The sequence below is a fragment of the Artibeus jamaicensis genome, unplaced genomic scaffold (assembly GCF_021234435.1).
Source record: "Artibeus jamaicensis isolate MK-2021 breed Jamaican fruit bat unplaced genomic scaffold, CSHL_Jam_final contig_760, whole genome shotgun sequence".
NCBI classification, from domain to species: Eukaryota; Metazoa; Chordata; class Mammalia; order Chiroptera; family Phyllostomidae; genus Artibeus; species Artibeus jamaicensis.
In genome coordinates this window covers 2,463,779-2,488,795 of record NW_026521955.1, presented here as the reverse complement: position 1 = coordinate 2,488,795, position 25,017 = coordinate 2,463,779, and the positions used below count along the sequence as shown (strand labels likewise).

General features: G+C 35.1%; 1 protein-coding gene across 10 annotated transcripts in view; it reads right to left on the bottom strand.

Moving 5' to 3' along the window:
- The window catches only part of MIPOL1 (mirror-image polydactyly 1), a 310,690-nt gene that overhangs the window by 29,843 nt on the left and 255,830 nt on the right, over nucleotides 1-25,017 (bottom strand). For 7 of the 10 annotated variants that reach the window (XM_037164775.2, XM_037164774.2, XM_037164777.2 and 4 more), the window contains one exon: nucleotides 20,037-20,267. The exons of 1 other annotated variant lie outside the window; for it this stretch is intronic. In XM_037164775.2, coding sequence (XP_037020670.2) covers nucleotides 20,037-20,267 — 231 coding nt within the window. Of the gene's footprint in view, nucleotides 1-20,032; nucleotides 20,268-25,017 lie in introns of those variants that run through there. 2 more of the 10 variants (XM_053672528.1, XM_053672526.1) reach the window with 1 other exon arrangement.

The following is a 25,017-nucleotide window of genomic DNA, read 5'->3' as shown; positions in this document are numbered from 1 at the left end:
GAATTCATCTTGATTTGAACGTGGTAAAAATACAATTCCTCCTTCCTTGTTTGTTATACTAGCTAGAGGGACTTGGAATTTTACAATTCAAATTTCTAAGTAGAAAGCTGGCCAGAACTGAGAGCAACACAGACAGACCCTGCTAACTGCCCTGTTCATGATCATTGGTTTCTGAATATGCATGATTCTTGGTACTTAATTTTGGCTCAGGCTTTGCTTTCCTTAGAAGTTTTGACCTGCCATGACCTTTGGTTTCTTTAGACAGGATCTTGTAGATTTTCAGAGGATTGTGATGGTATCCTAAGGTCAGATTGTGGTTGTTCATTTTCCCACAATTGTCACTGCTCATGAAGCAATATAATTAACTGAATGTCTTACAGACCTCCAATTTTCAGCTTCCTAAGGCCTACTAAAAATAACAACTTTATAAAAACTTTGTGGGAGGCAGCTTCTAATTCTAACATGGCTCTCAGTGATCGTGTCTCCTGGTGTTCACACCATTGTGCAATCCCCTCCCCATTAGAGTAGACTGGACCCAGTGACTTGCTTCTAATAAATAGAATGTGGCAAAAGTGATAGGATGTCACTTTTGTGATTAGGTAACAGAAGGTTGTGATTCCCATTCTGGTAGCTTTCCCCCTCACTCCCTCTTGCTTATTATTTCCAGAAACCACACAGAAATGAAACCAAAGGCCTTGATGCCTTGAGTGTGAGAGGAACTGAGGTTTTAGTCTAATGGCCTGTGAGAACTGAATTCTGACAACTTTGTGAGTTATCTAGAAAGTAGACCACCCCAGTCAGGCCTCAGAGATGACTGAATCGTTATGACAGACCCAGAGCCAGAGAACCCAGCTAAGCTTCACTGAGTTTCCAGACCCACATTAACTGTGAAATAATAATAGCTGTTTGAAACCATTAAGTTTTGGGGTAATTTATTGTACATCAGTTGATAACTAAACCAATATAAACCTAAAAAACAAAACTTTTTTTTGTCCTAAAACAAAATATAACATAAAATTATGGTTTCAAATGATATACTTGTCTGGTTAATATTAGTCCATTACATCTTTTGATATGATATGAGTTCATTATTAGCAGGGAATATATAGAGCAAAGAAGAGTTCTGGCATAAAACACTGACCCATATGTGTGAATTACAGACTTTCTAAGAAAGATTTTTATTTTTAGAGAGATGGGGAAGGGAGGGAGAAAGAGAGGGAGTGAAACATCAATGTGTGGTTGCCCCTAGCACACCCCATACTAGGGATATGGCCTACAACCCAGGCATGTGCCCTGACTAGGAATCAAACCAGTGATGCTTTGGTTCGCAGGCCTGTGCTCAATCCACTGAGCTACACCAGCCAGGGCTGAATTAAAGACTTTTAAAACCTAAACTGATCCTTGGAAATATGGTTCAATGAAAATTTTTAGGTAAAAATGATCTATTCTATTGGAAGGAAAAAATATAGTAGTTAAATAGTGTTATGTTTGCCTGGTACTTCAGATATCAAACATATTATGGAATGTTATCTGGCCTCTTCATAGAGCCTAATGGTAAGGATATCATGTGAGAGAACTGTAGGTAGTTCTCTTTCATTAGAATTTTTAATAATAAATAGATGATATAAATCCCAGATGTTTTCTTAAATGGACCTACTGACAATTCTGAAGAATTACCTGTCATAAGTAATACCTGAAATCTTCCCTGAGTTTCTCCACTGTGCCAGGTTCTTTGCTTTGGCTTCCACATGCGAGGTTTCCCCTGCTAACTCCTATTTATGCTTCTGGTCCCAGCTTAGAAGAAAACGTCTTCCCCTAATACAAATCTAAATCAGATCTCCCTGTTTATTCTCTTTTATCTCATAGGAATTTTTCCTTATTGAATTAAATGCAACTTGTAGTTATATACTTATTTGTATGAATATTTAATACTTGTCTCTCCAGAAAGTCTTGTTTCATGAAGTTAGGGAACAGTCTGATTTTGTTCACCAGTGCCCGACACAGTGCCTGTCTAACACACGGTACATATTTAAAAAAAAATACTTATCAAATACAGACATGAATAAAATTGTTTAAGATCCTGCTTACTGTAATCATAATTGAAAAAGCAGTTAAATCATAGCCTTTCATCTACTAGAAATTTTCTTTCATTTTTTAAATTTAAAACAAAAACCATTTGTTTCTGAGGCATCTGACATGGCTATTATAAGTCATTTACTTCCTCAATCAATTCAACTATAATTATTTGTACTTAGTTTTTACTTTATAATAACTAGTATCATATCTACATCAATCAGTTATAAATAGAAACAACTGCTTTCTAGAAGTCAAAAGGGCTATTTTTGAAAGTGATAAAATCTATCAGGAACACAGTATTAAAGCTATGTTATATCAAAAGAGTAGAGTTTAATTAAAGAATCAGGCAGCCAGAGGAGTTAGCCATTTAAGACTTGGTCAAATTCTGAGGGAGGAGAGTAGGAAAGGGCAAGGAAAGTCGAACATAATGGTGATGAAAGAAGATTGGGCTTTGGGTGGTGGGCGCACAGTGCAATATACAGACAATATATCACAGGACTGTATACCTTAAACCTACATAATCTTATTAACCAATGTCACCCTAAAAATTTAATTAAAAAAAGAAAAATGATATGCACAATATGCCTGTGCAAAAAGTGTAAAAAATAAGATTTGGTCAAATTCTAATTAGTAATTAATATTACATTAGGCAGGAGTTATTTTAAAATGAGCAAGATGGCATGACTGCTAAGTAAATTCTTTGATGCATTCATTTTATTCACTTCTAAATAAATTTATTTAATCAATGTAGAGTGTATTGTGTTTAAATTGTTGCTTAAATACTACTTAAATATTTTAATGTATTTTTGCTATCCATCATAATATGATATAGAAAACATATGAAACCAATATAAAATTAAATTACTAAGAATATAAATTTTATTAACAGGTTGCAGTTTCACTCCCTAAACAAGAAATATGATTATGAGTCATATGTACTAATTTGTTCCAAGATGCCACTGACATGGAGCTGTGCAGCATGATTACTTAAAGTGTGTTCCTAGGATATAAACATTTTCATCGTTTTATTATTCACTGGGCTTATTATTCACAATTTATGAGCAATACTACAATCAATTTATACAAAACAATAAATGATGCATTCTACAAAAATCAAATGTTTTCAGAGTCAGTATAATGACAACGTATCTTTTTTGGACTCGTGTTCACATAAGTTTGCTAATAACCACTTCAGTTATTAGATGTTTGTGTATTACAAAAGGTTTTATTAATTTATTAGTTACAGAACATACTAAGCATACTCAGTAAACAGGAAAAGCTAGCTCTGGAGTTGGTATATGAGAGCAAGTTGTAGAATATTTCAGAGAAAAATTAGAGTGTTGGCACAAGAAAGATAAATGGAATCAACTTGACTAGCACAGACTAATATTTGATATGAAAAAATATGTACTTAGTATTTTAAAGGATATAGTCAATTGTTTTATAATAAACTTAAATTTTCTTTTCTGAAAAATGTTCTGCTTTTTTTTTAAAAAAATATTTTCTTTATTTATTTTTCGAGAGAGGGGAAGGGAAGGAGAAAGGGTTTGCTTTTAAAATACATAAAGGAAACATTTATTCAATATGTTATAACACACATTTTCTAGCAAATAATTCTTTTCTTCCAATAACATTTTCTAATTTAACTAATTCAGGTAAATGATTTGACTTTTATGTGTATCTGGGAGGGGCTGGTTAATAAATAACAAAAATATTAAAAAATATATTTTTGAGGAATGTTTGTTTAAACATTATGTGTTAAAATCTACAAAGCATCTTTTTTTTATTTGTAGTTTAAAAATTCACAGGAGATCATGCAGCTCAAGCTGCTAGTGTCTGTTCTGACTTCTATTTTTAAAGACGAAGCATAAAATTAGTATTCAGATCTTTTTCCTTTATTTTAATTTACTTTCTTTTTTCTGAAAATATATTTTATTTTTAAAAAGAAGAAAATTAACAGTGAGGGATTAAAATCTGCCTTTTTTTTTTTTTTACACAATGAAATGATTGGCCTTAAAGAAGATACTATATATTCATGGCAGATAATATACACATAGACAAATTAGGTTTTTATTTAAAGTTCTGGGTTCTAAATATGGTCTAGCTACTAACAGAAATGAAGATGATTCAAAGAACTAAAATGGTCAAAGAAAAAGGTTAAAGACCGAAGAAAAGGAGAGCTCTTTATTTGAAAATAGAGGGAAAAAAGATAATAGGCAGAGATTAACTGAGAGGAATATTTCTTTTTAAAAATTGTTGTTCAATTACAGTTGTCCCCATTTCTCTCCCATTACTGTCCCCTGCTCTACCTACCCCACCTCCCACATTCAGTCCTTCCCTGGGTGCCTCCCCCTACCATCGTCTTTGTCCATGGGTCTTTTATACATGTTCCTGATGACCCTTTCCCTTCTTTCCCCCCTTAGTTCTGGTTACTGTCAGTTTGTTCTTTATTTCCATGTCTTTAGCTCTATTTTGCTTGCTTATTTGTTTTGTTGAGTAGGTTCCTGTTAAAGGTGAGATCATATAGTATTTGTCTTTCACCACCTGGCTTATTTCACTTAGCATAATGGTCTCCAGTTCCATCCATGTTTTCACAAAGGGTAGGAGCTCCTTCTTTCTTTCTACTCCATAGTATTCCATTGTGTAAATGTACCACAGTGTTTTGATCTACTCATTTACTTTATTTCTTTATAAAGACTTTTAAAATGCACAAATTTAAGGACTTCTAAGTGCATATGAATGAGCAAAGTGGAGGTTAAGTGAAGTTCAGCATGTTCATGACTTCATCATTTTTCTCTGAGTTGATTTATCATTCAGCTGAACATCTATGGTCAACATGTTGTTTTTAAACATATTTTTTTTTCTTTCTCAGTTGTAAGCTGTTTAATTTCCACCTTCATTGGACCACTGAATACTCAGAGGAAGCAGAGAGTACACGGATAGTGAAATACAAATTAATGAGAGGCATAAAACAAGTCTATAAATTCACTTCAAGAGTCTCTTCACCAGATTTCTCTAAATTGCATTCATTTGATCAAACTACTTAGATCACCAATTTAGTAGCCGTTACAAAAACAAACAAACAAAACCAAAACAAAACAAAGTTGCTCTGCCCAGTATGGCTCAGTTTGTTGGGTTTTGTAAGAGGAACAGAAGAGTTGAGGGTTGATTCCTAGTCAGGGGACATGCCTGGGTTGGGGGTTCGGTCCTCGTTAGGGGTATGTGTGAAAGGAAACTGATCAATGTTTCTCTCCCTCTCTCCTTTCCTTTTCCCCTCTCTAAACGCTCTCACCTTTTTCTCTAAAAGCAATGAAATAAAATGTCCTCAGGTGAGGATAAAAAAATAAACAAATAAAGTTAAATAGGGAAAATACTGGAATAGTAATAGTATATGTTAAATTTAGTCTTACATATATTAAAGTAAATACCAAAACACCCATAATATGCTATTTGTGGAAATATTCTACTAAATGGAGGCTGAAAAACCACTGTTATTTCATTTTAAAAGATGTTAAGAATTCTAAATATCATTTCATAAGCAGTTATTTAATGTTATAACAGGTTAATAACTTCAATCCACTTTCTTATGTGTATTTAGTCCCTAAACCACACTTAATACATTGTAAAATTTAATAAATTATGGTTTTCCTTTTTTTAAAGATTTTATTTATTTTTAGAGAGAGGGAAAGCGTGGGGGGGGGGAGAGGGAACAAAACATGGATATGCAAGAGAAGCATTGATCAGTTGCCTCTTGCAAGCCCCTAACTGGGGACCTGGCCCACAACCCAGGCACATGCCCTGACCGGGAATCGAACCGGTGACCTTTCAGTTCATAGGCCAGCGCTCAATCCAGTGAGCCGCACCAGCCAGGGCAAATTATGCTTTTTCTTACTACAACTAAAGGCTAATACCATGTGATGTTACATATTATAAATATTAACAATTGTATTTAAATAAAATTTATAAAACAATCAATGCAAGTTAACCATTTTATCTTATATCAATCCAAAAAAAGTGCTTAAAATTCTATCTAGAGGATGCGTCTTACAACTAAAGAGATTCGAGAGTAAAGAAAAGTTGAGAAATGTTGCTGTAACACTGTGGAGGTTCTTGATCATTTTAAACCCAGAAAATTTTCAATTAAGGATAAAGAAAGTGAGTCACTGATTTTTATGCTGCCAAGTGAAATGCAGCAAGCTGGAATAGCTGGTTAGTTTTATTAAGGTATCTTATTAAGATGGCTTACTAAGCTACTCACTGTTGTTTTCACAGGGCTTTAGGCTGATACTAAACTTTAAAATGTAGGATTCTTTCCTTCCTAACTTTCATAAAAGTTATATATAATTAGCACTGAATGAAATTTTCTAATGTCAACATTTCAAATTTTGATTAGCAGGGAATACAAGTCAACCTTATTCAAGATTAATTCAAAAGACAGGCAACATCCTCTGGGAGACTAGCAGAGATAATATATCAATGTACCTTCAAACTTCAGACTAAGCCAGGGGCCTACAAAGTACAATGAAAGTAATATTCGACTTATTAAGCTAGCATTGTCACAGCAATTTTCTCTATCTGATTTATCTTTGATTCATAAAAACCATGTATTCTCAAACTGAAATCAACATTTAGGGTCTAGAATATAATTACAACCCCACTGTTGATAGATACGAGGACTGATTGACACAGATGATGGAAATAAAGACAAGCAACAGCTGACAAAAGTGCAGGGAATGACCATGACGTAAGAAACAGAAATCCGGACAGTGGTAGGCTTTCTGGACAGTCTGTACGTAAAAACCTGGCCCAGTTCTACATGGTGGAAAGAAACACAGTGGTTCGAGTCCATCACATCACTATCACCTCCAAACACGAAACACCCCTCACTAGAAATCATACAAACAGGGTTACTTTTCATTGTTATTACTTTTTGAATAAGAGTAAACTAGGAGTGTCTTTTTTCTCCATTAGTATATTTTTAATCTTTTACAGAGCATTTAGGGTTAGAACTAAGGTGAGATGAATTAGGCACTAAATTTAGATGAAACATTTAGGGAGTTATTAAAAAAACCCTCATTAATCAAGACAAATAATATTATAAAAAACAAAATTAACATAAAACCTCTATGATAAACAAATATTAAAATTTAAATAAAGGATCAGTACCTAGTCTAATACTGATAAAGTCTCAGGCAAAACTTCTTTATATTGTAGTGAGTTTCTTTTTCTTTTGCATTTTAAAATTTTATTTCATCTTTTTTGTATTTTTTTCAATTACCATTTAGTCCCCTTATACCTCCTCCCCACAGCATAGTGAGTTTCTTTAAAAGATGAATTTTGATAAAAGGCTGAATGGTTTAGGTCTATCTGCTATCATTTACATAAGTGCATACATTTGAGTAAGAAAAATTCCTAAAGTAAATTTAGTAATAAATCCCTAAATATTGTTCAAAGGCACTTGACATCCTAAATCCCCATGTCTAAGCCCTCACTGATTTTTAAGCTTTAAATTTATTGGTATATGCTAAGTAAGTTTTCCCAAACCAGACTGACTGATTCTAGTGCCAAAGTAGCTTCTTTTGAACTCATTATATGGCTGATGGATGGTAACTGTTTGAATTAGCTATGTGATTACCAGGTGATTTTCTAATGCTATTATTCTATCATCTATCTCTCTATCTGCATTAACTGTCAGATTTCTGTACAAAAGGGATTCTTCCTTTCCATCCTCCATTTCTATTTAAAAAATTTTATTTACTTACTTTTATAGAGAGAGTGGAAGGGAAGGAGAAAGAGAAAGAGAGAAATATCAATGTGTGGTTGCCTCTTGCGCACCCGCTACTGCGGACCTGGCCTGCAACCCAGGCATGTGCCCTGACTGGGAATCAAACCAGCAACCCAATGGTTCACAGGCCAGCACTCAAACCACTGAGCTACACCAGCCGGGGCTCTTTTTAGTATCTTTATAGACTCTAAGATATAAAAATTAAATATTCCATAATCCAATAGTGTTTTTTGATGCATAAATTGTCCCAAATTTGGTCAATGAAAACTTAAAAAAAAAAAGTTAGTATTGCCCTGGCTGGTGTAGTTCAGTGGATTGAGCGCGGGCCTGTGAACCACACAATTGCAGTTTGATTCCCAATCAGGACACATGCCTGGGTTGCAGGCCAGTTCCCAGCAGGAGACCCATGAGAGGCAACCACACATTGATATTCTCTCCCTCTCTCCTTCCCTTCCCCTCTGAATATAAATAAAATCTTAAAAAAAAAGTTAGTATTGTTTATTGCAGTTAAAGTTGTCCCAATTTCCCCCCTCTGCCCTGCCCTGCTCAGCCCATCCCCCACTTCCATAGTCAAGCCCCACACTGTTGTCCATGCCCATGGATCCTTCTTATATGTTCTTTGACTAATCCCTTCACTTTCTCTCAATCAGTCCTCACTTTGTCCTCCCCTCTTGCTGTAGTCAGTCTGTTCCATCATGCTATGCCTCTGGTTCTATTTTGTTCATTGGTCTAATGTACAAAATGGAACTAATGAGCAATGGGATCTTTTCAAGCTGGTTCCTAATTCCTTTTGACATAACCCTATTGTACTTTCTTGCTTTCTGGCACAAAAAGATATTCTAGACTCTGTACTTTCTTTACTACATGCCCGGGAGCTGTGGTACCCTTTAATGGGAAGTATATTCATTTATTTATTTATTTATTTTTGATTTTATTTATTTATCTTTAGAGGGGAAGGGAAGGAGAGAGGGAGAGAGACATCAATGTATGGTTGCCTTTCATGCATCCCCTGCTGGGAACTGGCCTGCAGGGAACCAGCCAGCAACCCCGGTATGTGCCCTGGCTGGGAATCGAACCGTGATTGTCTGGTTCGCAGGCCCGCGCTCAATCCACTGAGCTACACCAGCCAGGGCTGGGAAGTATATTTAAAAATGAAAATCTAGGTGTTAGGTGTGTCCATTGCTCCAAAGGCTTTTTCAATGGATAGAGCTAAGAAAAAGTATATAGTTTTAAAATGATGAGTTCATATGGATAATCTCAATGCAAATTTAATATTATGATTTCTTTTTCCTAATGATATTTATTTTACAGTGAAAATCTTGGCTCTTAATATTATTTTTTACTAAATTGCTTAATCCAACAATGTACATAAAATAGTTCCGAAATCTTAATCACCAATAGTACAACTAGTTGTACCAATAATACAACTCAGCAAGATTTAAGATTTCTTTGCATTTTTGCCCTTAGAATATATTCCACTCAGGATATATAGTCAAAGTCTTCTGATCAAAAGATACTTGAATTAATTATTTTTTCCTTATAAGTATCTTACAATTTGATATACAGTTAAGTATATTTTCTTTTATTTGTAGTCACTATTAGGATTTGTTTTTTATATTTTATTTAACTTTAATTTCTGAATACTGAAAACATGCACATGGTTCAAAAGTCAAAACTATACAAACATCATAATCAGAACAGTTGCACTCCTACCCTATGCCTGCATCTATTTCTCATCTGCTTCCAAAGGTAACCATTTTTTATTACTTTCTGGTTTATCCTTCTTGATCCTTTTATTGTTACTTCTCACATAAAAAGTAGCACATTATAAGTACTACATATTTTCCAGTTAGCATAATGTCCTAAAGATAATTTAACAACAGTTTACAGACATTTTTTCTTTTTATTTAAATTTACTGGGGTGAATTTAATAAAATTTGTTAATAAAATTATGTGGGCTCCAAGAGCACAATTCTATGATACATCATCTATCTGTACATTGCATTGTGTGCTCAGCACCCAAAGTCAGACCTGCCGTCACCATGCGTTTGACCACACTGACCCTTTACCTCCTCCCAATCCCCTTCCCTCTGGTCACCACCACACTGTTGTCTGTATGTAGACATCTTCTTCGGTCTCTTTTTTAATGGTTGTATTCCACTCTGTGAATGTGCCATGGCTTATTCAACTACTCTCCTATTTATTTGGGTTGTGTCCATTTGCTATTATGTTTCTGAGGCTAAAATACCATTTTTCTCATTTATTATTTCTGGTTCCAGTGAAGTGATAAATAACTTTTTATTTAAATGTGGAGGTAGAAAATACTCTTCAGCCAATGGCCTGCATTTATAGAGCACATGACACTTTGCAGAGTACTTTCATGCATATGCATTCTACTTGATCCTGACCATCAAGTTTTACAGTAGACAGGGCAAGAATATCAGCTCTACTTTCCAGATGAGGAAACTGAGAAGAAACACAGTTGAATGATGTGTACGAACCCTGTGTATGACAGTCAATCGTCCTGTTAGTTCACTGATCTTTCTACTAGATACTAAGTTGCCTCACTTTTAACCTTCAGTTCTAGCCTTTTAATTTATTATATATTAGTGTCACCAGACAAAAGCATTTGGAATACAGACTTACTCATTATGTTTGCTTCAAAAATAATAGAAATATAGTATTAATAAGTTATTTAAGTTTATATATTTAACTTATTTTGTATAATTAAGCTTAATTTTGGGGAGTTTAGCTGAAGAATTTTACAAACTAACCAAGTGCTAACCAAGTCTAATGATAAAATTTATTCTGAAAAAATACACCATATTTAATTAAAGATTCAGTTATGTAAGCATAACTAACCAGCTGAATACAGTGAAATACCTTTTAATACATAAACAATTATAATGAATTTCTAAAATCTTTGCAAATCAAATATAAAGTAACAGAAATGTAATTTCGAGACTGCATTAAAGTTAGAGGGCTTCCTTTGAAGTAAATGACGTTTCTCTGCATTCTCTGGAGAGGTAGGGAAAAAGTTCTATTCCAAGTATTAACTATCTTGGCCTACAGTTTTTGATTAGATTGATTCATCCATAAGAATGGAAACAGTTATTTATCCTATCCAGTGAATTTCAAGAAAGTATTAAAGGATAACAACAAACACTATAAACTGAGAGTAATTTTAAACCCTAATTCTGGTCTCTTTTTCACAATGTAAACTGTTTTTCCATGAAACACAATTTGTACCTTTGTCATTTATTTTGAAGATAAATGTCGTTTACTTTTTAAGTTGAAAAATAACAAAAAGGCTTTAGACCCACATGTTAAAAAGTACTCTCTTTTATTCTTTTCTGAGACATTGACCTGTATACTCATTTAAAAGCGAACACCACATCTTTACGTTATTAAATCTTTGTTTTGATCTATTAGTATTCACCAAAGTACCATTTTATAAAACCTCACACTGAATAGACAAGGCTGGAGGTGACCATCTGCAGCTTTAGAGTCTGCGTTTGAATTGATGAAAAGAGCTTTGTGTTTTCATTGCCAAGTTTGATTCTTCCAGTCATTAGGCATTCCCCTCAGATCCCATCAATGAATCTGTACTCTCTTACACCCATGTGTTACATTCTCTTCTCCTCATGGTTTCCTTTGCCAGCTCTACTCAAGAATGACTACTGGGTCTTAGCCACATTCTTCTCACAGCTGTGTTAAAAAAGAGCATCAGAAAGTCTTCCTAAAACCCATATGTGTATCTGGTCCATTCTCTGTCTTAGGGTCACCTCACATTGTGGTGTGATTATACAGAGATTCATTCTTGTTCTTGAACTGTGCTACCCCTATCATTCTGGGAAAGATTAGGCTCTCCAGTTGGTAGTAGAGAACTTCTTAGAAGACTAATGCGAAATACACATCACTCAAAAGGCATACTGGTTTAATTCAAGGAAGATGTTTCAAAAATTTAAATATGTTATTTTTACCATTATGTAGCTTGTCAAATGGCATATGTTAACATAAAAAAACAACATGCTTTCGTATGCTTTGAGATACTGTTAAATGTGGCAAAGGAAAAAGTCAAATAATTATAATGTTCCAAGAACTACCAGTCTGAATGGTATAGATGCTAAAGCAACAAAAAATTAAAATTAGTAAGTTTAGTAAGTTCCAAAATATTATTTACTATGTAATATTTGAAGTCTCATTTCTCACTTTTAGTCAGTCTGTCTACAGAAACACCTAAAGTATAATTTATAGAAGTATAACTATTTTTTAATTTACACTTAGGTTAAGAACCAAAGGAACAAAACTTTTTCTTGAGTTGTTCAAGAATACAGGTGTATGCAAAAGTAGATTTATAGTTGTAATACAATACACATAAATAATATGATAATTAGCAGTACAAGAAACTCTGTGCTCTGAATACTCACAACTATAAATTGACTTTTACCCACTCCAGTATATAATAAAGGATGAAAGAAAATGTATTTCAACTGCTACTATACACTACATTATTACAGAATGATTTTTTTCACTTTTAATGTAAATGATCAAGAATAGAAAAGAATAAAGTTTATGTATGGACAGTGTTTACGATTTTACTGTCAGATAAAGTTATACTGAAATAAGCAAAAGATTCTTTTATTTTGTATTTATCAAGGGCCAAATGTGCACATGGGCAAATCTCTGACCACGTGGGGAGAAATGAAGGTGGAATCTTAGAATCTAAATTTTATTTCTATTTGCTCTGTGGTACAATTTAGCTTTTTTTACAATTATATTTTTGAAAAAAAACCCCAAAACCTATGACTACTAAAAAAGTGTCCACCAGATTTTAGATAAGTATACCAAGGACTTATATAAAAATATAGACACTTTCTACATTAACATACAGGTACATTATATCTAATCTTCTGTGTTTAAGAATAAAGAAAGCAAAGCAGGAAGTTCTGAGTTCTCAGATATAATGAGGTTGAGAAACGTCCAAGAAAAATGATGACGACTTCTAAGATTTCTTCAATAGCTTCCTTTTCCCCTCTTACTACAACAGAAGTATCTCGCAGTACACTAGTGGTTAGTGTTATTGTTACCTGTCCTAGAAAGTTCAAATCATTTATATCTTATTTTTATCCATTTTAAAACTATTCTCAGGTAACCTGGGTGAGTTCTCTTGTACTCACAGAAGTGTCCAGGAGTTATGTAGCCTGTCAAGGGTTAAACAGGAAGAAGGCTTTTAAGTGGAGCTAAGAACAGACTCAAGGAAAAGGATACTCTGTCAGATCCCAGGGCCACACTAAGAAACGTACAAGTCATATATATGCATGAAAATCACACCTCCACAGTGTAAGAACTCCTGTTGTATTTTTTTAGCCTGTCAAGTTGTAGTTAAAAAAGTGTATCATCACTAGATGGATCCTATAATTTCCCTAAAATAACAGAAACTCCATTTCTGACTTTTTATTTCTGTAACACTGGAGTTAATCACAAACAATAAAAATTCCACTTTATGTAGCTGTAAACCTAAAATATGATTTCTCTACCGTTTTAGTCCTTTGCTCTTTCCCCCTTCTCTCCCTTGCGCTCATCTGAAACACATTTTACCTGCGCTCGAAGGCAGGCGTGGACACCAGCCCAGCTCCAGACCGTCCACCCAGCGTTTCTGACGGAGATCAAAGTGAGACACTGTGTGGTAACAGAAGTTTCAGTCCCTACTTTTATGCTGTTTGTGACTCAGTCCATAGAGCTGACTACAAAGGGCAACTTGTCAGGCAAAGTGTTGATTCTTAGGTTTAGAGAATCCCTTTTTTCCTCCTGAACCCTTCACTTGCCACTGCAGTGGAATTTCTCAAATTCTGGTTTAGGCTCCAATTTTAATAATTCTACATTAATCCTTTCTTGGTGAAAAAGAATGAGCTAGACAATTAAAACTATGTTTCTTTTTTCATGTCAAAGTTGGATATTTCCTGAAGCAATGTGTAAGCCAAAATTCTTTAGTTTTTATGAAGAAATGAATATAATTATATGAGGTCTGTGCAGAAAGTATCCAGCCATGCATTATGAAAAGTAGAGACATTCACTGAAGAAGATACAAGGGACAAGAAAAACTGTAGCTAGGACAATGGCTCCTCAGTCCCCTCCAAAGTTAGCTCCTTGGGACCTTACCCGTCACCATCAGATGCCCCATTGTATTTTCCTGGATCTCATGTATGGCCTGAAATCTTTTCCCTTTCAAAGGTGATTTTAGTTTTGGGAAAAGCCAGAAGTCACAGGGCCCCAAATCTGGGCTGCAGAGGGGTTGAGTCATCTAGATGATTTCACATTTTGCCAAAAAAACTCTGCATGAGATGTGATGCATGAACAGGTGCATGTCGTGATGAGGCTGCCAATCACCACTTGCCCGTAGCTGTGGCCTTCTGAATCATCCAAATAGTTTCCATGGAGGATTGTTGAAGCTTAATGCAAAATCTGATGCAGATTTCATTGCTCTACTTGCTTGGTCATTTCAAATGTGAAGGCCACATAATATGCATGCTCTCTCAATGACGTCTGTCGCCCCCGTTGACTAGTACTGTGAAGTCATCACTGTTCACACATGTGCATTCCAGTCCACTCGCCTTGGCTGCCAGGTTACAGTGATGTTGTGCAAACCATCCTTCTTATATTAACAATGGCTGGACTTTTTCTGGACAGACCTTGTATATCTACGACACATGGTAGGTATCTCTATATAATAAAAGTAGCTCTACAGAGGCTCCCTTTATATACTCAATGGTTGAGAAAGACGATCCACTGCACAAATATGTAATGGAATTAAATTTTTAATAAAATACGTACTTATTTGATGAAGTACAAGACATATTTTCTAAGTCAAATATGTATTCAAAGACATGTTTTATGATTTATAAATCTAGAATATTAAATTCTTAAAAAGATATCACTGTTCAAGAATAAAAATTAAATATGTTAGATGTACATCTTACAATGATTGCTTAGGAGTCATCTAAGTCTACCTTTTATATATAAATGACAATAAAGCTATGTCTAGTTAGATCTAGATTTAGAATGTCTCCTAAAGCTGATTGGGATGTTCAATTGTACATAAGTTATCACAAATCGATGAACTATTAACTTATTATTTGCTGAAGTATGTTTTATAAACATACAGAGCTTTTAAACTGCAAATACAATAATTTTTTTGAAGAGAAATTTAAGAAGAATTTTGAAATGGCCCATTTATTAGTAATACTAAAAACTCAGTCAACTTTGAACATTATAGTAAATATTGATTTAAACCTTGTGCTGATTTGAGAATTTATTAAACTTATTCTTTGATTCAATGAACAAGTATTTCCAAAATGTTTAGGAATGTCTAATATTACTTTGCAACTTGCAGTCCAACCAAGAATTTATAGGAAAAATATTACAGGTAAAGTTAGCAAGAAGCAAGAGTCATTTTAATGAAAAGACAATGCAATTATTAAAAAATTAACTGATAGCTTTCATATGAAACGATGTAAGAATATTTTAGCACACTTATGTTTCATTGTGGTTAAAATCAGATTCTGAAACCAGCAACCAAACTAAAAAGTTTGGTGAAGTCTTTTGATGAAAATCTTAGGCTTAAAAAGAAAAAGCAGAATTTTTTTCTTTTTTAAATCATGAAACTGTGGAAATGCTCTATTCCCCTTCCCTGCACCCAGAGATATCTATCCTATTTTATAATTCAATCTGCAAACAGATTAAGTAGCTGAGTTTGTGGAAAGTATGTTTGCTCTACACCAGAAACCCTCGTGTGACACTACGGCGACTCCCTTGACACCTTGACGGGAACTACAGACAGGCCTTCCTCATCGACAGGGACACCAGGCTGAACATTCACGATTTCTCTGGAACTTCAACTTCTACATAGAAATCAGTATTTGGCCAAAGGAAGGGAAGACATATTGTCAGCTTTACATGTTCTTCTTCTTTTTTTTTTCTGTCATAACACTAAAAAAATGCAGTATGCCCCATATTTAAAAATAAAATATTTTACATTGATCTTAGATATTTTAATTAAGCAATGAAAAATTAGCAGAACACAAATTTTAAGTAATTAACTTTTAAAGGAAAATATTGAAAGAAAGAAAATTTAAAGAGTGAATACAAGCCCTGGCTGGTGTAGCTCAGTGGATTGAGCGCGGGCCTGCAAACAAGACAATCGCGGTTGGATTCCCAGTCAGGGCACATGCCTGGGTTGCAGGCTGGTTCCCTGCAGGCCAGTTCCCAGCAGGGGACACACCAAAGGCAACCACACATTGATGTTTCTCTCCCTCTCTCCTTCCCTTCCCCTCTAAAGATAAAGAAATAAAAATCTTTAAAAAAAAAAAAGAGTGAATACATTTTTTTCTTGAAAAGTTGTTTAAAAGTTTACAATTTTCTCCCACATATTTTTGTCTTATATAGTCATTGTATAATTATAATTTATAAGGGAATTTGAATTGTATCAGTGTAAATCTGGCCCAAAGTAAAGATGATATGTGACAAAAGATATTTTATTGTAAAACCAAGAGCTTTGATAGATATTCTGACCTTGTAAGCCTGGCTGTAAATACTTGTATTTTAAGTAACTATGTGTCACTTATGCATGTTAAGTATAGCAATACATATTTTTAAAATCCTTTGAAAAACTTTTGTTCTAGGTCATAAGAAACCTATCTATAAATGGAAGGATAGATAGAAAATAAAGATAGTATAAAAACCATAGCGCTTTAAATCGCCTGTGATAATAAAAACATCCATGAATGAATTGGTGTGTCAGTGTTCTCTTTAGTAAATGAGGATTATGAATCGTCCTTAGAAAAAGTACTAAGAGTTTTTCTTACAAAGTTCCTGTGTTCTTAACCTGCTCTTTAGTTCATCTACCTCGACATAATTCTCCCAAACTGAGGGCATTCAGGGTCAGCAACAGAGCCATCTAAAAGCTAAGCCACAATGTGCTCTTCTGTGAGCATATACATTTTTAAAGAGATGTACATAAGGAGAAAAACCCAAGGGGATGGAGTTTTGCTGGTATAACCACAGGCTTTTTAACACCTGGGACAAGAAGTTATTTTTGAATAATGAGACCTGGCATTTATTATATTTTACTCAATAAGTAACAATCTGCCTATAAATATTGGTTGACTTATGGATGGTAATTGTGTGCAACTTTCCTTTTCAGAAATCTACAGGTTAAAAAATTTAAGAAATTGTTAACTCTGAATTAAAATAGAATAGATTTTATTTTATCCTTACCAAAGGACAGTTTTTCATTGCTTTTAGGCAGAGAGGAAGGGGGAGAGAGACAGAGCGAAAAATCAATGTAACAGAGAAACACTGATTGGCTCCCCCTCACAGGCTCCCCAACCAGGGATCGAAACTGTAACCTTCTGGTGTATGGGACGATGCTCTGACCAACTGAGCTATACTGGCCAGGGCTAAAGTAAAATAGAAACGTAAAATTCTACTATTATTAGAAATAGTATACGGTCTCTCTCCACTGTTACTGAAGACTTCAGGCCTTTTCGATGTAATTTAACTTGATGGAAGTTGGTGGTGAGAACACGAGTTAAAAGCTGACCGCTAGGAGGTAAGATATTCTAACTGTGAGGACAGTGTAGAGAGAGGAGGTGCTGGTGAGAGGAGGTAGATTGCAGAGCCTGTCTCCATCCTCTACGCTGCACTGAATCTCATAGGATGAACAAGTTTCTCATGGCGGGGAAAGGGCGAAAGGCTCCATCCAGACAGACCAACACATATAAAGGCATTCCGTCTTGAAAAGGCAGAGCCCTTCTGAAGCAGGAGAGAGTGCATTGTGGAGTAAAATGATGAGAAGAAGGGACTAAGTCACAAGCATGGTTAAAAGAATTATAGGTATTATCTCATCTAATTCACATAGCATTATGAGGTAGGAATATTATTATCCAAATCAGAACAGTGTTTTGAAACAAAATCCACATACCTATGCATTCTGGATCTGGAGGATGAGCTTTTAGACCACTATGTTTTATTGTGGAAGATATATGACCACCTTTACGTATCTTTTACTGTGATCATGTATTAATTTTATATTAAAATATAATTAGAAATGGCCCATTAAACTTGACAGTTAGGAAACTACTGGTGAACTTAAGAACAATTGTAGTACAGGAGCTAGCCATGATGTATTGAACAGGAGAGGAGTAAACAGGAACTAAAAAATTCAAGATAGTGAATATAAATCAGTTATTCAAGAAATTTGGTTGTGACAGGAGAAAGGAAAATGTGGACTTTTAAAGTGTAAATTGTAATTATTACTTGGAATACTGGGATATTTACAAAGGAGTTTGAAAAATAATTGCTAATAATAGAAACTTAAGACTGGCTAGAGAATACTAATAACATCTAACAAAGTCATATAAATTGGTTTCCTGGAAGGCTATCCTCTTAAATTCAATAAAATAGGCTGATGTTCACATAACTGCAATGAAGACATATTGCCCAGTTGAGGGTAATTAAAAATGAAATACAGTGGATTGAATGTGAAAAGGGAAACCTGATAATATTTCATCCAGGTTTATTGCTAGAAATCAGAATAAAAGATTAAACATTTAAATTAAAATTTAACATTTAACTCTTGTAAATGACATAACTGTACTTAAACTCTGTCCTGGAATTGATGCCATTCCATTAAAAAGTTCTGATCTATGTGGTTAAATGTGTAGAGTAAGGGCAATATACTGTGTTTTTCAAAAGGTTAAACTTATTCAATTTTAAGCATTATCTGAGATGACGTTATTTCTACTCTTGGAGTACAAAAGTTATTTCTTTTATAAAATGATAATGATAATTGATGAGATCTAAAAATAAAAGGATTATATGCTAACATTTCCAAATACTTTAAAGAAATCTAATTGCTCTCTGGGAAACACTTGTAGGCAATCTTAGCTATGTGTAGAAATTTAAAAATTACATATAAAAAACTAAAATGTAAAAATAATTACAATTGAAGTTTGTAATTATTCACAGACTTTAAGCAAACAGAGCTATATCAGATTCTGTGAAAAGTTATTGATGTGTATTTTATAAGAAAATAAGATCCACCTATACGTCTTGGTGTTCTTAGAATATTAATGTACATTGTGAATAACTGATACGGTTTCTGACTGCATATAAAACTAATCTTTAAACCTGCAAAAACTATAACACCATAAATCACAAGTTTCAAGGCACACTGATAATACAGATTAATAAGCATAAATTCTAATCTGTCTTAAAATGCTCTAGACTACAGAGTTACCTGACCTTGGGTTATTACACAAAATATAACTTCAGGGATGACTTATTTTCAAATAAAAAGTGGTGAGAATCACAAAACTTTGAAGTCAGCACCACTTCTTCATACTGTGAAACTAAAAATTATTTTTAGGAAAAATGTATGTCTTAAAAACTGAAGGTGATTAGGTGTGTGAATGATGTAATGCTATAAACAATACTTTAACAAGGGCTCAATTTGAATGACAAATTCTATTACAAGCTGCCTTAGAAAATTCTGCTACAATGTTCAAGTCCCATAGATTAACAAGTGACTCTTTGTCTGATAAATTATTTGTTAACATTTTGCTGGCTATCATAACTGACTTATTATGCAGTTTTATTTAAATTTAAGAAAAATGTGAATGTCATTGAAAATAAACAAATAAAATTATGCATTGTGAAAAGCTGTATTGAATACTTCCGAACAATACACGACAATCAATGTGCTGTATTCTGTGAGCCCAGAGGTCCCAGATTATAAGACCACAGATGATCTGAATTCAAGCAGGATTATTGTGAAGCTGAAGAGTCAAGTTGATAACTTCACTGCCTCTTCCCCTCGCTAACTTTATTACCTCTGAAATGATTTTATAGTATGGCTTCCATGAACTGAGGAAGATCAGATATCAAATAAAAATGGTTTGCCTGGCACAGTAACCGTGATTCTTAAGTTAAATGTTTTTTGAGCCCACATATGGATATGATAGGCAGTCTAAATAAGTCCATTTGGCTCAATGAATTTTTATCTCAAACTATTAGTAGCAGGAGTAGTTAAAAGTAGCAACATATTATGGTTCTAAAATAAAGTGTTTTTGCTTTGTTTCATACTTTTGAAATAGCGCAAGATCGTCTCACTCACTTCTGCACTCTGTCATTGGCCGCCTGGGAGGCCTCCACAGTGCGCCGGAGCTCTAATTCCATGTTTGCTCGATCTGCCAGAGCCTGCTGCAGTTGGGTTGCCAGTTCCTCGTTTTGTTGCTGAGTGATGGAGACAATGTTCTCTCTATTCTTTAAAGCTTCTTCATAGGTACTAAGGGTATGGTTAAACTGATCTTTCAGGTTTTCTTCTCGGGATAATGACTTGTGTAAACTGAGAAAATATAAGAACAAATAATTTAAACCTAACTATGCAGGCTGATTGATCAATAAGCTGTTTAACAAAAGTCCCCAGTTAGAAATACACATTTCTAAAAAATCAATAAAGACATACGTAGATGAATAGATGAAAATAATTTTACATTGCAATATTATACATAATAATTATTCCGTTTCTCTGCTTGTAGGCTGAAAGCTACCCAGACAAATGATTGTCTGTGTTACCAAGGCATACAAAAAGATACTGTAAGATGTTAATTGAATCATATCAGTGTAAATATTACATTCCATTTTCTTAAAAAAAGAAATAGCAGAATGCTGGGAAAAAAAGTATCTCTAGGTAAATAAAAATATAATAAGCTGACTGCAAAGAAATGAGAGGTAAGAGACTTGGCATCATCAATTTAGGAGATCCAGGCTCTATTCACTGAGCATGAATGAGGTTTGTACAAACACCAATCAGCTGAATACAAAGCATTTTCTACTTGTCACAGTCGAGATATAAATGAAGTTAAAATCACTAGTCAGACTGCACAGAAATAATAAATATTCAGGTATATTTTCTTTTGTTAATGAATCTTATGCCAAATACATTCGTTCTTAAGTTATACAGAGAAATAGCATATAAATTAAGACTGGAGGACTTCCGCCAAGATGGAGGTTTAGCTGGATGTGCCTGCCTCCTCTCACAACCAAGTTTAGGGACAACTAAATATTAGCATCACAAAACACAACCAGAACACGGAAAACTGAACTTTTCGGAAGTCCGCTAACAACAAATTCTTCAGCCTGACCGGTAAGGTGCGAAACCAGTGTCCGGTGAGGACTTACAAAGGAGGGCTCGGTGGGACCGGCGTGGAATCGGCGCGCGAATCCAGTTACGCGGGTTCCAAACCCAGGATTGGACCTGGTGAGCCGCCGAGCAGCCCACCGGGGGAGCGACACAGTGGGGAGGCGGTGGCAACGAATTGACTCTGGTTGCGCGCACGAGTGAGGGAGTAAGCAGTTGGACCAGCCCAGCGGCGGCAGCAGCGGCTGGGGCGGGGGCGGCGGCGGCGGGGGCGGCGGCCATTTCCCGCTCTGACCACACCCCCACATACAGCGTCACAACCCAGCGACCTGGGACTCCAAGGCGCCGTCCCACTTAAAGGGCCAGAACAGACCAAAAATGTCGCAGGCAGAACTCAAAGCCCCAGAGATAAATCTAAATGACGAAGAAATAGCAAAACTCTCAGATGCACAGTTTAAAACACTGGTCATCACCTTTCTCACAGATTTGGTGGATTACAGCCACAAATTAGAGAAACATATGGAGGCTAAATTAAGGGAAATGAATGGAATTCCACAGGAATCCCATAGAGATGAAAAGGAAACTGGGACTCAAATCAATGCAAGGGTCCAGAAGAAAGCAAATAATGGACAACCAGAAAAGAGTCAAGGAGCAAGAATTCAAAGAAATGAGGAGAGTCTTAGGAACCTCCAGGACATCTTTAAACGCTCCAATATCCGAATTATAGGGGTACCAGAAGGGGGAAAGACACAACCACCAGTGGAAAAACTATTTGAACAAATAATAAAAGAAAATTTCCCCAATCTGGCAAAGGAAATAGACTTCCAAGAAATCCAAGAAGCCCAGAGAGTACCAAAAAAGTTGGACTCAAGAAGAAACACACCAAGGCATATTATAATTACATTAGCCAAAATTAAAATGAAGGAAAGAATCCTGGAAGCAGCAAGAGCTAAGGGGACAGTCACCTACAAAGGAGTCCCCATCAGGCTGTCAGCAGATTTCTCAAAAGAGACCTTACAGGCAAGAAGGGGCTGGAAAGAAATATTCCAAGTCATGAAATCTAAAAACCTACAACCAAGATTGCTCTACCCAGCAAAACTTTCATTTAGAACGGAAGGACAGATAAGGTGCTTCTCAGATAAGACCAAATTCAAGGAGTTCATCATCACCAAGCCCTTATTATATGAAATGTTAAAGGGACTTATCTAAGAAAAAGAAGATAAAGAAACATGAACAGTGAAAGGACAACAAACCCACAGTTATTAACAACCACACCTAAAACGAAAGCAAACTAAAAGGACAGCTAGAGCAGGAGTGGAAACAGAAATGAAGATCTCAAGGAGGGTTAGCAACAGGGGAATGGGAGGAGGAGAGGGGGGGGAGAAGGTACAGAAAACAGGTAGCATAGACAGTAGATAGAAAATAGATGGGGGGGGCAAGAATAGTTTGGGAAATATAGAACCTAAAGGACTTGAGACACATGGACATAAACTAAAGGGGGGTAATGGTGGGGTTGGGGGGGCAGGGTGGAGGGAAATGGAGGGGGGGAATAGAACAACTGTAACAGCATAATCAATTCAAAAAAATAAATAAATTTAATTTAAAAAAAAAAAAAAAAAAAAAAAAAAAAAAAAGACTGAATGCAGAGGAAAATGCAGACAAATAGAATCCTAAAAAGCTAAAGGTCAAATCTTTGATATGTCATTACACCTACCACCTGAGATTATTTTGAAATGGCACCAAGCACCTCACACAATTAAATAAAGACATTTTGAAAATATAAATATTTAATAAGGGAAATTTAAAATCCACACAGGCGATGTTCTTTTTTATTAAATAAAATCATTTCGGTATATGCATACAAAAGAAATGTCAATGGGGGACAAGGTAAAAACAACCAAACTATATAATACAGATTGATAATGTGAAAGAAAGTAATATAATTCTCAAGTCTGCACAGAGGTAGTCAGGGACTTCAGCACTGGCCGAATATCTAGTTTGATACTTTACTGGAAACTGTTCGAACTGAAGTGATGATAAACTTCTTCGCTTTGTTGAAGTAACCTATGAGCCTCTGCAGTGTGCTCGTTTGGAGAAGGCACCACACAGAGGTCACGAGGACTCTGTTGGAGGGAAACAAGCAACAGACACGGCAGTCAGCATCCCACCAGACATTTCAGGATTCGACTGAGTTCTCAAGAAGAGAGACTGCTGCCAAACGGTGGTCAACTGTAGGATATTCTACGTAAATATCTGACAAGCTACAAACTGTGAAAAGTGTTTACACACTTCGTTATCTGTTTACTATGTATGAATTACAAATGATGTGCAATGCCACACTGGTAGAGCGTAAAAAACTATCTTTACACTTTTCACTTATTTATCTCTAATTTCATTTCTTTTCAGTTTTTATCAAACCACGAGTTCTGAAGACACCTGCCTTCCATCCATTTTCCTATTCTATGTCCTTTCACACTTTCTGCATCCTTCCTACTCCAACTTCGATTTCCTTCAGCCCACTCTCTTTGTCTCTTTGAAAGCTCTAAGAAAGAAGCTGAAAACAAAGCAAAAGACCTCTAGACGTCTGTTTATGATTTTTACCTTTAAAACATTATTACTCGTCTTTTAATTGTTAATTATATTTTAAATTACAAAAAGTGCACAAATCCGAAGTATTCAGATTTTACCTGATACAATGTGAAGAACCGAACACAGAATGGACCCACAGAAGCCTCCCAGCGATCCCTCCCAGGGGCTGCCCCCACTCCCCCAATGTGGTCACCGGTCCAACCTCTAGGAAGATCAGTATTGCCTGTCTCTGAGCTTTTTGTCTGGTTTTTCTCTTAGCATGAGATATGAGATTCATCCTTTTATTGCATGTAGTTTGTTATTTTTTATTGCAGTGAAGTATTCTGTTATATAAATATCCCATAACTTATTTAACCATTTCACTATTGTTGCTATTAATATTCTTGTATGTGTTTTCATGGACCCAAGAACTCATTTTTTCCCACTGCTTTACTGAGATACAATTGATATTAAATACTCATTTCTGGAAAAGAATTTATCCATAGAATGTATGTACATTTACATTTAGTAGATGCTGCATGCAGTTTCCCAAAGTGGTCGTACCAGTTCACACTCCCCTCAGCAACCCACGGAGTGGTAGTTGCTAAAACGCGTTCCCTTAGAGTGGAAAGACCAGTTCTTTTAACTTCAGCCCTCATATAGCAGTGCAGTGATACTTCATTCTCTTGAGGCTGTCTTTCGATGAATGTAAGTTCTTAATTTTAATGAAGCCCAATTTATCATTGTTTCTCTTATTAAAGGAAGTGCTTTTTGTGTCTTATTTTAAAAAATCTTAGCCTACCCATTCCCTTATATTTTAATCTTACATACATGATCTCACTTTACAAATATTAATATATTATTAATATTCTTAATAAGACTTTAAACATAGTCTTAGTTAAGACTTTAAACACAGTCTTAGTTAAGACTTTCGTATGATATCACTTAAAACTCGCAGTGGGCTTAGTTTGGGAATTTTGCACTTGTCTATGATATCTAAAACACTATTCAGTATATGACAACCAATTAAATATTAAAAACCAATAATTAAGTTTTTAAAATCTCATCATTAAGATCGTGGTATCCTGACTTAATTCCCTAATTGTTCATCATGTCCTAGACTTCTATCATTTAATCTTATTTTGGGAGTAAATTTATACCTAATTTTGATTTTTCTCTCACGTGAACCTGTGACTTTCATGCTTAAAAAAGCTAATCATTCAAAATGCCTTCAAAATCTTTAATTTTTTTTGACTCCTCACCTGAGAATACTTTTTACTGATTTTTACAGAGAGAGGGGGGATGGATGGGGATGGGGGAAGAGAGAGAGAAAAACATCAATCAGTTGCCCCCTGTATGCACCTGACCGGGGACTGAACTCACAACA